The sequence below is a fragment of the Camelus dromedarius genome, chromosome X (genome assembly GCF_036321535.1).
Source record: "Camelus dromedarius isolate mCamDro1 chromosome X, mCamDro1.pat, whole genome shotgun sequence".
NCBI classification, from domain to species: Eukaryota; Metazoa; Chordata; class Mammalia; order Artiodactyla; family Camelidae; genus Camelus; species Camelus dromedarius.
In genome coordinates, this window is record NC_087472.1 from 102,505,440 (window position 1) to 102,518,090 (window position 12,651).

At 42.2% G+C, this 12,651-nt stretch overlaps 2 protein-coding genes across 4 annotated transcripts in view; one reads left to right on the forward strand and one right to left on the reverse strand.

The window, feature by feature from the left end:
* Nucleotides 1-12,651, forward strand: part of CTPS2 (CTP synthase 2) — a 95,864-nt gene that overhangs the window by 46,646 nt on the left and 36,567 nt on the right. The gene's annotated exons all lie outside the window — the stretch shown is intronic.
* On the reverse strand, nucleotides 3,423-7,641 carry S100G (S100 calcium binding protein G). The gene is made up of 3 exons (XM_010987098.3): nucleotides 7,583-7,641; nucleotides 6,929-7,072; nucleotides 3,423-3,678 (listed from the first exon to the last, which is right to left on the reverse strand). Exons 2-3 carry the CDS (start codon nucleotides 7,061-7,063, stop codon nucleotides 3,574-3,576), a joined length of 240 nt encoding a protein of 79 aa, XP_010985400.1. The 5' UTR covers nucleotides 7,064-7,072; nucleotides 7,583-7,641; the 3' UTR covers nucleotides 3,423-3,573.

The window sequence follows — 12,651 nt, forward strand, 5'->3', positions numbered from 1 at the left end:
AATAAGAGGATGCAAAGAGGCTTTTATGAAAAGCAACAGTATAGTATTTTGCAAATGTTTTGTTTTCATTTAAAATTTTCTTTTATTCTTTTTGATGGGACCCACATCCACAGGGTTGAAAAATCAAAAATGTATAATGAAATATAAAGTGAAGAGTGGCTCTTCCACCTCTGTCCCCCTTCTGCCCAGTCTTCTGCATGAAACCGAGTAAGGGCTCATGTGCCCATGATGCAGAAAGCCAAACTCTGACAGGGTATTTGCAGCAGAGTAAGGGTTTATTGCAGGGCCTCAAGCAAGGGAGCAGGGGAGACAAGCCTCAGATGCCCTCCAGCTTGGTCTTTGAGTTAGGGGTTTTTAAATAGGAAGAGCAAAGAAGCTAGGGTTAATCATTGTCTTGTGACATTTCTTAATCACAGTCGTTTGGGGAGTCAGGATGCCTACAGTTTGTGAGTCTCTGGTCGGGTGGTCCATGACCTGGGGAGGTGGGGGGAGGGGGTTTGTTAGCTCATCTTGCCCTGGAGAAACAACCTAAGTGTGTGAGTATTGACAACAGCAGTTTTGGTCATATGACTCTGGTTGATTAGTGTTCAGTTAGCACAGGATTGAGGTCAGAGGGGATAAGAGAGGGAAAAAAGGTTTTAATAAAGGGGTTAATCATAAACTTGGCAGGAGAATTCAGTTTTACAGGGATTCGATTTCATCCTAACCTGTAACCCTTGATACTAGTTTCTTGTGTGTCCTTGCAGAGATTTTTTTTTTAAGCTCATGTTCAAGCAGATTTGACCATATGAACGCCCCGTACCTTACCCTCAAGTCACTATCTACTACTTACTCATTTTGTGCCTGGCCCACTTTGGGCCACCCTGGCAGCCTTGTTAGAGATCCTCACATCACCGGGATTCACCTCTCTCAGATTCAACTCCTCAGCCTGTAGACAGCCTGCCTGCCCACTCAGTGGGCTGGTGAGGAGGAAGAAATTTTCCTCTACCTCTCTAAGTTCTTCTGGCTGGTCTAAGAATTAAGTTCACATGAGACAGATTAATGGGAGAAAATCAAATGAAAGTTTAATAACATGAATACACAGGAGAGAAAGCTTTCACCTGGAATACCATCTCCAGCTAAAGACAAAAGAGGATATTGAGGGAAGGGGGTGGGTTATGGGAGGTGACCAGAAAAAGCACAGTAAACAAGAGTTAAGGTTAAGGTTGTGATGCAGATTTAAGCCTTTGCCCTCTCCAATGATAAGCTTCTAGGGGTTTGGTCATCCTTCTCTTCCTGGTATAGCCAAGGAGACACCCTTACCAGTGGAGATTTCCCTTATACATGTGTTTCTTATAAAAGGATAACTTCTACCTGGTTTTCAGAGTTTCTCCTGTGTCTGCTGTTTCTTAGAAAACAACCAACTTAAAGTAATTAGTATGCTGAAGAGACATATTTTAGGGTGGCAAATTCTGCTCCCCTACAGAGTGCATGAGGTGGGTGAGTGGGTGGGAGCCCATCTCCGAGTGCCTTTAAGCACAGAGTTGAAGCTCCTGGGAAAATTATAGCAGCCAATTTGACTGACACCCAGCACACACTTCTAATGTGTTAGGTTAGAAAAACTGACTCAAAGGCTTTTCAGGTAGTGATTCTCAGCCTGAGGGTAAGGTCATAGCAGAATCTTTAGGAGGACTTGTGTAGTTTGAAAACCATTCAATATTGTCATTCTCTGCATTTTGAAAGTGGGAATATTCCCCTGTCTTTCTGATGTCAACTACAGAAAGTAAAGTGTGGCAATTTGGGCTCTAGAGCATGACTTAAAAAGAAAAAGATTGACAACCATTGTTCAAAGGTGTGCGATATTGCTGCCAGTGTTACCCCAAAACTGGATTACACCCCTCCCATACTTACCCCTCCCTTGCCTCTTGGTGGGTGTTGAGCCAAAAGACACAACCAAGTCAAAGAGCAAGAGAGGGAAGGATTTATTACTTACAGCAAGTAAAGAGAACACTGGCATCTTTCCCAGAGCAGTGTCTCTTGGAACAGCCAAATTGGGGGTTTTACGCTAAGAGATCATGCGTATTTATGAAGGGGCTTGGGCGGTTCACAGAGTCTAAGCTTTAGTTGATTGAAGTCTGGACGGTCAAAAAAAAGGTCAACATCATCATCCCTTTGGTCCCAGTTGATCTGGTGGTTGAGCTCTTCAGGCTAATCTTTACCACTGAAGGAGAACTGGGTGTCTTTACAAGTGATATATTATCTTTGCTATTGTTACTTCTCTTGCCTGATAACAGTCCTTTGTATCTGCGTTCTTTTGTCCCCATAAGAACATTAATTACTGAGACCTGGTCCAGGGCAAGCACTGTGGACACTCTTTTATCATAAAAAGATTTAGGCCAAAAATGACTTCTCTTCTGTCAAGACAACTGTGCCTGGTTCTCTTTCTCTGGGGACCCCCTACCAAGGTTTATACCAAGGTGGGTAAAATTGCTTTTAAGTGGGTGGTGGTGGGTCAAAAAAAATCTTACTCCATGTCTAAAGTATAGATTTGCATATAGTACATAAACAGATACACACACATGTATATGTGGAATTACAATTTCACTGGAGGGGTAACTAGGACACAACTGTTTAACAAGGCTCATTAGGAGGGCGATAATGGACAGAAAGGTTGAGAGATGCTGTTCACAGGGAATGTGCCACAGTATTGATGGTTTTTGGGTGTTTCTGAGGAGAGGAGAGTGGTGGTCAGGATGAAGACCTGGCTTCCAGGCTACTACTGTGCGGGGCTGTCTCAGCCAGCTTGGTCTAACTTGAACTTTACCATTTTAACTCTCTGGTAAGGGCTAGAAGAAAGTTACACCCCTCCCATACTTACCCCTCCCTTTCCCTGGGTGGACTCAACTTGAGGGTCAGCTGTTTCTCAGATACCCAGAGTCCCAGCAGGATGGGTTGGCAGAGCTGGGAGTGCCCTGTGTCTTCCTGTCCCTTTTATTTTCCACATCACATGCCTGAACCAAGGCCACTCTCAATGATGCATCAGAAGTGACTCTTGGTCCTGTATTCCTTCTGCTTCCCGAAAGGGTCATTTATTCACAAAGCACAACTGGTGCGGGGAGATGACTTGAAAGACAAATATCTGTATTTTGAAGTCTTTCTCACTAGCCATTGACTAAAGTGAAATACTAGTGGAAATGATGTGAGGGAGAGCAAGGAGGGGGTTATCCTCGTAGAAGAGTGGAGGGAGGGAGTTGGTTTGGGACATCAGAATTCTTTCCAAGTCTTTGACGCCATCTTTGTGGTCTTGGTCAAGATGATGGAACTATTCTGGGCCTTTTTTTTTCTTTATAAATCTATAAATAAGATGCATCAGATTAAGATTACTTATAAATCTAGTAAGCTTTGAAGGGGTCAGTACTTGACAAGGTGAGACATGTCTAAGAGTTTCTTTATTAACAATAAATTGCCTTCACTATTAGATCATTACAATTACAAAGAAGTGAGCAGAGACATTGGTGATTTCATATAGAATCGGACCACATCCCAGGTGCTCTTTTTCTGGTTCTTAGAATGATACTGTTCTGTTTTTTTCCTTCACTGGGATATCTTTTTTACTAACACCTGGAATTCTTCGAAACTAACTTCTCCATCTCCATTCTTGTCCAGTTCTTGAAAGAGGTCATCTAGGGTGCTTGGACCCTGGTTTTAGACAAAAAGGATGGGATAGAAGGGAAGAGAGAAAATGGATCATTACTGCTGCATATTCTCTGAAAGAAGAGAATCTGGATCTTCATTACAAAACCTGGGTCACATGTTGCTGATAGAGGTGAAAAAACCAACTTTATAGTATTGATTCATGTCATAGAACTGGCTATCCTTTTTTTTCTTTTAACTATATCACATTTATTATTTTAAAATTGATATTGTATATTTTAAAATAATTGGTTTCCTGTATAATCTAAATCTAAATCATTCTTTTGGGAAGAAGTCCCAGGGCTTCACTTGACTGCCAAGGGGCCCTGCCTCAAGGTTTCCCTGGGAGCTAGTTTGCATCCAGCTCCGGGACTGGGCCAGCATATGATGCTAGTCTTGCCTCTGGCTGTCACCATGCCATGACTTTTCCTTAGCCTGTGCAATTCTCCCAACCGCCCTGTGGGGGAGAGCCACTTTACAGATGAAGAAACTGAGGCTTTGAGACAGTCACTGACTTGCCCTAGGGCCCCCACCTGGTAAGTAAAGAGCTTGGGGTCCGATCACTGACTCTAGAGCTCAAGCCCTTCACTAGCAACCATCCCATTTTTCCCAAACCCTGGGTTGCAGCCCACTTCTGTGCTATGCAAGATGACTTTAGTTCAATGGTCCCTACAGTTTGGCATGTGTCAGAATCACCAGATGGGCTTGCTGACCTTAGGTTACACAGATTGATGGGTCGCACTCCCAGAGTTTCTGATTCCCTGGGCCTAGGGTTGGACCTGAGAATCTGTATTTCCAACAGGTTCCCAGGAAGTATTGGTGCTGCTGGTCCAGGACTGAGCACTCAGAACCACTGCTGGTTACATATGATCATGTTCAGCTTGAGTCCCTTTTGACTACTGATATTCCTGTAGTGACTTAAGCAGAGTTAATTTTTCTTCTCTGCTGTAGGGGTGGAAAAATTTCCCTTCTCCCCTTCTAGGTTCTTTGGCTGGTCTAATAATTAAATTGACATAAGACAGATTATAAGGAGAAATGTAAGTTTAATTATATATGTAAATGGGGGTGGGGGGCATAAAAATATGAGACCCAAAGGGCAGCTAGGTCACTGAGGCTTATATAACATCCTGAGCCAGGGATACAAAGGGAAGGAAGACCATTCCCAGGAAGGCAGAGATGTTTGGTAAACAAGTTTGCCCTGTTGTACAGATAAATTTCTTAGGAAAAAAGGACTCTAGTAAGAGCTCTCTTCCTGGTACAGGCTTCCCTCTGCAGTGTAAATTTAGGCGGTTGAGGGGGAGGTAAAGAGCTTTCCCCGAATCTGTTGGGTTTTGATTGCTTTCAGCTCGAAATGATCTTCATGCTAAAGTGGTGTATTTTGGGGTGACTCACTCCCAGCCGCTTCACTGCCATAAAGCTCAAATCTTAAAGCCATTACAACTCTGACTTTCAGGTAAGGAGCCTCTGTGGCAAAATAGTACCTAGGAAACTTACTGAAATAACAGCTTAGTTTGTAAGTCAGCTTCAAAAATTTTTTTTAAATTATGGGAAGAAACACATAAGAGAACATTCCCCATCTTAACTATTTTTAAGTATACAGTTCAGTAATGTGAAGTCCGTTCACACTGTGATGCAACACACCTCTACATCAAGATATGTTTTAACCCCTACGATTCCTACAAAGACACTTGGCTCTTGGCTGTGATCCCAAGACCAAACTGGAAGTTAGTTTTTCAGCACCTGTTTTATAAATACCAACCACTGTTTCCCTGAAGCATTTACTAGATTCTAAACCATACAAGGCGATGATGTAAACAGAGTATAGCTTTGAAAACCTTAGTAATCTTTATGGAAATATAATCAGTACATGACTTGGTAAGTAGGTTTTTCAAAATTTACCTTTCATCTTCCTACCTTTATCCAAATTATAAAAGTTGTATGTGCTTTTTATAGGAAATACATAAAATATAGCAAAATACAGAAAAATTCAAAAAGGGTAAATTCTTACCCTTTAAAACAACTTGTTTTGAGTGGATTTCCTAGGCTTTCCTGTCAGATTGTTATTTTTCTTCCTTTTATTTTTATTTTCTATTATGCCTATTACTTATGTTTTTCTTCCTTTTGGAAAAATTTAAGTTTGGTTTTGTTTGTTTGTTTTTTTTTTAGAATTGAATCTTTCTCAGAAACATGTTTCTGTTTCTAAGTAGTCTCCTTTTCTGCTAGTGCCTTTAACTGTTTTTTGAATTTGTTTCATATTTTAACTATAAGAAAATGAGAAATTATTGATTATAAAGTCATTGAATTCAGCTACTTTGCTGTTTAGTATGAAAAACAGAAACCTTAACGACTCAAACCAGAAACCTCACGTGTCATTTTGGCAGAAGGGACATTTCTGGTTAAAATCTGGGAACCAGATTCTGAAGTTAGAGCTAAATTGTGACCTAATCAGATGTAACATTTGGTAGCACAGTTGCTTCCATTTTGAAGACAATCTTTAGTTCCTAGGAAAAGAAAGTATATTGGAGCAAAGAGAATCCACCTTTCCAGGTTCCATATTGCCTCTAGATGCATTTTGATTTTGACAACTCTGGGATGGTTTTGATGAGGAACTTTCTGGCTAAGGAAATGTGATCCTTTACTGAAAGTCATGGTTGCTCATTAACACAAAGGTAGGTGCTTAACACAAATTAACACAAATTTAAATGCTTTTAAAATATAAATGGGTGCTGCCAGAGGGCAATTTATCAGCATGAAGCTGATTTCCTTAACAGACTGCCAAGTAAGTGTGGGTCCAGTTGAGAGAGCCTCCCTAGAACAGTGAAGCACATGCAGGTCCACCTCGTATTATTTTACAGGCCTCCTTGTTTGTTTTCCTAAAGCTTGGCACGGAGGTGCTGAATCCAGGCTGAAGGCCTTAGCGTGTTTGCTTGGCGACCTGCAGGTCTTCCAGGCCTAGGTTGGTAAATGTACGATCACTGCTGTCACTGTGGCTGGTAATGGAAAGGTCTGTGTCCAGGCTGTGGGCTATAGGAGGCTTAGCCTGTGCTTTCTAGGAGCCTGCCACCAGGGGAGAAAAGCACACATTCTAGCTCCCTCCCTCAAGTGATCCCCACACCTTGGCTGCTGGGCACCCTGCCCCAGATGGAGCTCAGATCAGTGTAGCAGACCTCAGCCTCTCCCCACATCCTTTCCTCTTCCCTCCTCTCCTTTCCCACCAACGCCACCCGGTCAGCGGACTCTTTGGTTATGCACTCACTTTCAGTAAACTGGGGAATTCATTCTGAATCAATAGCTTCAGCTCCTCCTTTGACAGCTGGTTTGGATCACCTTCTTTGGCTGCGTATTTTTCAAAAATGCCTTTCAGTTCTTCAGGAGACTTTTTGATACTCATTTTGATGTCCTGTAAATAGGAAAAGAAATGAACTTACTGAAAAGCGGAAATGGAGTTACATACTGATGACTGCCAGCAGGAGTTGAGTGCTTTTGGGCTGTTTCCTTGGCATAGGTGAGAGAGAATAAAGGAAAGGGGTTGGGGAGAGGGGAGGAATAAAGAGGAGGAGGAGGAGAGAGGGGGTAGCAAATGTGGGAATCACAATGCACCAGTGACTGTTTTAAAAATAATCATCTTAGATAGTATGTTAAATGTCTGTTCTTAGAGTACTTCTGTTATAAAAATAGTCTCTGGAGCCAAACACTTTTACTAGTAATGATGACATTCTTCGCTTTTTATGTACCTGCTCTGTTCTCTGTAGACTGTGATCTTGAAGAAACCTGACCACAGATTCTAGCCTCTTAAGTTACTGGTAATATCTTTGGACAGCACAAACCCATTTCTCTCTAGACCATGATCTTTCACAGCATTCTGAAAGGAAGCAGAAGGAGCTCCAGATAGTCCTCAAATCACACTTACCTGCTCGTCCAGCAGTGAGGTAGCTGGAAGAATCAAACAGGAGGGTGAGGAGCTGAGCTGGATCCTGTGACTTTTATAGTCTTTACAGACACACCGCCCTGATTATGAAATTTTCCTTGTGTTTTCCATTTAAAGGTAATTATTAATGGTTTTTAAAACCCAGGCTTAAGACTGTGTGAACTTCATAATTAAGGGCAAGAGCCACTAAAGGGCCACCTCAACAGTTGCTTAATAGTTCAGAGTCCCAAGAGTAAGCTTGGATTTTTTACCTCTTAGATTATGTTTTCCCTCCAGTGTGGAATTATGATATTTGCCCAAGTATGGAGGGTTGGTTTTTTCAATTTCATAGCATATTTAGGCTTGAAAAATTTTTTCTTTAAATCCTGAAAGAAATGCTGTGATAGATAATCAAATACTTCATGGTTTAAAACATTGCCGTATAGCCTTTGAAGTCCCTTTGATGCTTTGTACATATTAGGTGCTTAGATATTTGAATAACTGAATGAATGAATGAATAAAGTATCATTGAGAAGCAGGTTTAAGAAGTGGGGAGAAGATACACAATAATTTGTGGTTTTATTTGGCAGAGCAAGATTGCCAAGTAGCAAGGCTGTTTTTCAACTTTTTCATTATTGGTGGTTCCCGTATCTGCTTTTTATTTCTTACTGCTTTCCCTTACCAAATGTATTTTGTTAATCATTCTAAAAACTTGTGAGAACACTTGACTTACTTTTATTCTATTGGAAATACTTCAAACTTTTGCAGCTTCCAGGTTTAAAATTTATTTCTCTTGTAAAGAGTTCCATGAAAGAACTAGGACATTTCCAGGTGACATTGATCCAATACTGATTGGAACTCACATGAAGGGGTTCCAGATCAACTTTAAAAGCACTCATCAACTTTTAAATGCTTGTACACGTCCACATTTGTATAATTTTCTATGACCCTTCATTATATTATGTACAAACTCAGGATTAAAATATTGGACTATATTTCTCTCTTATGCTTTTCAGTTCTTAAATTCTAGGCCCTTATTGACCCTGGAGAACAAATGTGAAATCTTACATATAGACTTCCTTTAAAGCTCCCACCGATCCTGAACACTGATCATTCTGTGTGCCTTAGCTGTCTTGTATATGTTATTCTCACTTTTATTACAGACTATTTGATTTTGGTATGTATCATTATTGGCTATGTATTAAATCACTTCTTAGAGTAAAGATAGGCATGTTGCTTTTAGTTGTAAGATTTTACACAAAAATATTCTGATTTTGGCAATATTTTTTAATCAAGATTTTAGAGAATTTCTCATGTTTTGATACTTAAGCTCTGTTTTATCTGGGAGGAAGTGGACTTCTGTTGAACAGTCGTAACAAGAAATATCTTTTTCCTCCAAACACCTTTTTAAAAAATTTCAAACCTATGGAAAAGTTACGGGAAGAGTCAATGAATACCAATCCACCTTTCGCCCAGATTCGCTAATCACTAACCTTTCCACATTTGTTTTCTCTCCCCTTCGCCCAATGAAATATTTGAGAATCAATTACAGACATCCAGACACTACCCCCGTAAATGCCTCAGCATCATATCTCCTAAGGACAAGGAAATCTCCTACACAACCACAATGCTGTTATCACAGCCCATATATATGTCTCCCCAGTTACTGAGATAGCATCTTAAACCTTCTGTTCTCTCAGCTTACCTAGCACTTGTGAACTAAAATCAACATGACAGTTGTTTTGTTTCTCGAGTCCATATTGAAGAAATGCTTATAGTAACTATATATGATCTTAATGATACATGATTTTAATAAGTACATATGACATATGTTATATATAATACATGGCATATATATATGACACGTGTGTGCGCACATGTGTGTATATAAAATTAGTTTGCAGAAAAACTTTTGGAAGAGTATTGATTAACAGCCTTTTAGGCTACAAATCTCTAGTTGCAAGGGAACACCTCTGATCAAAACAGGTCTAATGCTGCTTGTTGTCAGAACTTAGGCTTGTGGTAAACACTAACAGAACTGGAAAAACACCCCATTGGTCTTTTTAAATTTTCACTTTGCTCACCTCCACCAGTCACATCTCTCATCTCTTATTTTTCTCTTTACCTGTAGACTCAAGCTTGAGGGTACACCTGCAGTGGGAAACTCGAAATCCACCAGCAGATATTGCCATGAAACATTAACTAAAAATATATGGAGATGAGTGATAAATACAGGGTGTGTTCAAAAGAGTGCCTTTTGAAACCTGAGGAGAGGGGAAAAAATGACAGACACAAGACTGGTCATGGAAAAATGGAGAGGCAAAGGTTATTTCACTGTTGGACTGTTTAATCTTTGGACAGACTTCAGTTTTTCCTGGGAAAGCCAAGAGTGACTTATTTCATGAGCTTGGGTGTCACCAGCCTCCATAGCCAGGTTATTCGAAGTCCACAGCAGCAAGTGCCTTGAAAAGCACCTTGGGAAGAGGAGGCAGTGCCAGCACCCAGGCCCTGCCAACAAGATGGGTGTGAAATGCTGTCTGTGGGTTTGTGTTGTCTTTGACCCTGCAGTTTGGGTGAGACTTTCCACTTGCAGCCTCTGCCCTGGCTTGGGGCCTGCCTATGCTGGCCCTGGGTGCTTGAGTTCGCCGATGCCTCCTGATCATAGCCTGCGCCTGCTGAGAGCTGCTTTTTACCCTGGGCTGTGTGCTGCCCCCACACCCCAGCTGTTCCCTCCAGAAACTCTCACGGCACCCCTTGTGAAGTGCGTGCTGCGGTTACCTCCAGTCTACAGAGCTGGTCACTGACCTGTTCCAGGTCACATTGCTGGGGCCTGGCAGAGCTGGGATTCAAGTCCAGGACCAGCCTGCGCCCTCAGCCACCATGCCACCTGCCCCCTCCCAGGAGTAGGGCCTCTGTGAGGAGAGCAGGTCACTGTCAGTGTGAGGCCCAGAGGGAAGACTTAGACTTAAGTGTCATGATCACACTTGAAGGTGTGAGGGTGTTTCTTTTCCTGATGGAAGTAACGTAGGCCTTCTTCCACTGGTGGAAAAAACAAATTTAAAAGACTAGAGGATAGATACGTATTTCTAGGACAGCTCAATGCTTTCAGTCTTATAGATTCCATCGCCTGCTGCCCTGATGCTGCAGGTTGGGAAGATGGGAAGGGAAGTGATGGCCCTGTGTCAGGTGAGAGGTGGGGTTGGGCACAGCGATCCTTGGCCTCAGAGCCGGCTGCTGCCCCTCCTCTTCCCTCCCCCAACTTGGTCTTAGGCCCACCGGCCAGGCCCTTAGTGGTCTCTGTTAGTTTTTGATTATAAAGTCCAGGGGACTTTAATGATGGAGCACTTACTCGGAACCTGACACTGTGCTGAGCTCTGGTGGCGACAGAGAAGATCTAGTCATTTGAGTTGAGCCCACACTTTAGTTTCTGAGAGGAGGTACCTGACGAAATGATGGAGGAGGTTAAATTTGTATACGATAAAGGACTGTATTAGTTTCCTGTCTCTGCTGTAACAGATTACACCAATTTAGTGACTAATTAATTTTCTTACAGGCCTGGAGCTCAGAAGTGGGTGGGCAGGGCTGCATCCCTTCTGGAGGCCCTAGGGGGAGTCTGTTTCTTTACCTTTTCCAGCTTCTAGAGACTGACTGCTCATGGCTCCTTCCTCCATCTTCAGGGCCAGCAAGTTGGCCTCTTCCAGTCCCCACTCCTCCCCTCCTGACCTCTGCTTCATTGTCATATTTCCATCTGTGATTCTGACCCTCCTGCTTCTTCTTAATGAAGACCCTGTGGTGAAACTGGGCCCACCCAGATAACCCTGGATTATCTTCCCATCTTAGGAACCTTAATTTAGTCAGATCTGCAAAGTCCCTTTTGCCATAGAAGGTAACATATTCACAGGTTCTGGGGACTAGAGCAACTTTGAGGGGCCATTATTTAGCCTACAACTAATTGAAAATGAATAAACAGTGTGTCAGTTATTTGTTCAGTAGAGTGAGCATCACAGTGATATTAATTCTGTGGTAATAAGGAGAACTGGGGGTGCCCCTAAAGCATGAGCCCATCTGGGAAGGTGGGGAGAAGGCATCTTAGGAAATGCAGTGAAAAGGGATATGTGTGTAGTGGGATCATGGGGAGGGGGACAGAGGCGCCGTCGGCAGTGGACCTGTCTAGCTGCAGTAGAAATCATAGGTGAGGATCTATGGGGAGAGCATAGATGGTTCTTGAATGAGGTAGAACCTGCATGTCCCATGAAAGAGCTTAGCTTTGATCTGCATTGGTGGAGGCTGCTGTCGCATTTGGAAACAGAATATTGATAGAAAATTGGTTCATACTTTATGAACCTTGATGATGACTCTTGGAGAATCCAAATCGGAAGCAGGCTTGGAAAAAGAAAAAAGAACAGGAAAACCTAGTGGACAGCAGGAAAGGACTGGGTTGGCAAAATCTATGTAAAGAATACTTGAGGAATATACTAGAAAGTCTGAGAGAATCACTGTTTGTGTTGCTTAAGAGATTGGAAACGATCTACTGGGGAGTTGGCTCCCCCAGTGTCCCCAGATGAAATGTCCAAAGGCAGGGGACATGAGGGAATCTGGCCTAAGCGGTGCTCTGTCAGGTAAGTCAGAAGGCTTACACTCTCTCCTGCACTCTTCCCGTTTGGGAATCTCATCTTTAATAAGAGCACCTCACTTCCCTAGACTTTGTTGTTTAAGGCACCCGGGATGCCAGCTGTCTTGAACTCATTACACTTTTATCATGGGCTGCAGAAACTCTGGTAAAGGTTAATTAAGGCCATGTCTATCCTTATGTGGTAGTTTTACATCTCCTAAAGCTTTATTACCACCAATATTCATTACTTATTGATCTTTTTTTATTTTTCTTATGCTCTATGGCTCGGTTCCAAGGAAGGCCAGAGCTATAGTGGGGAATCAGATGACAGCTGGTATTTAGGCCAAACCAGAATGGGCCTAGGTGATCCTTTTGCTATGAGGCATTTTCTTCTTAGATGCAAAGTCAAGGGGATTTTGGAAATGTTGAGAGTAAAACAAAAGCATATTTGAGGTTCTTT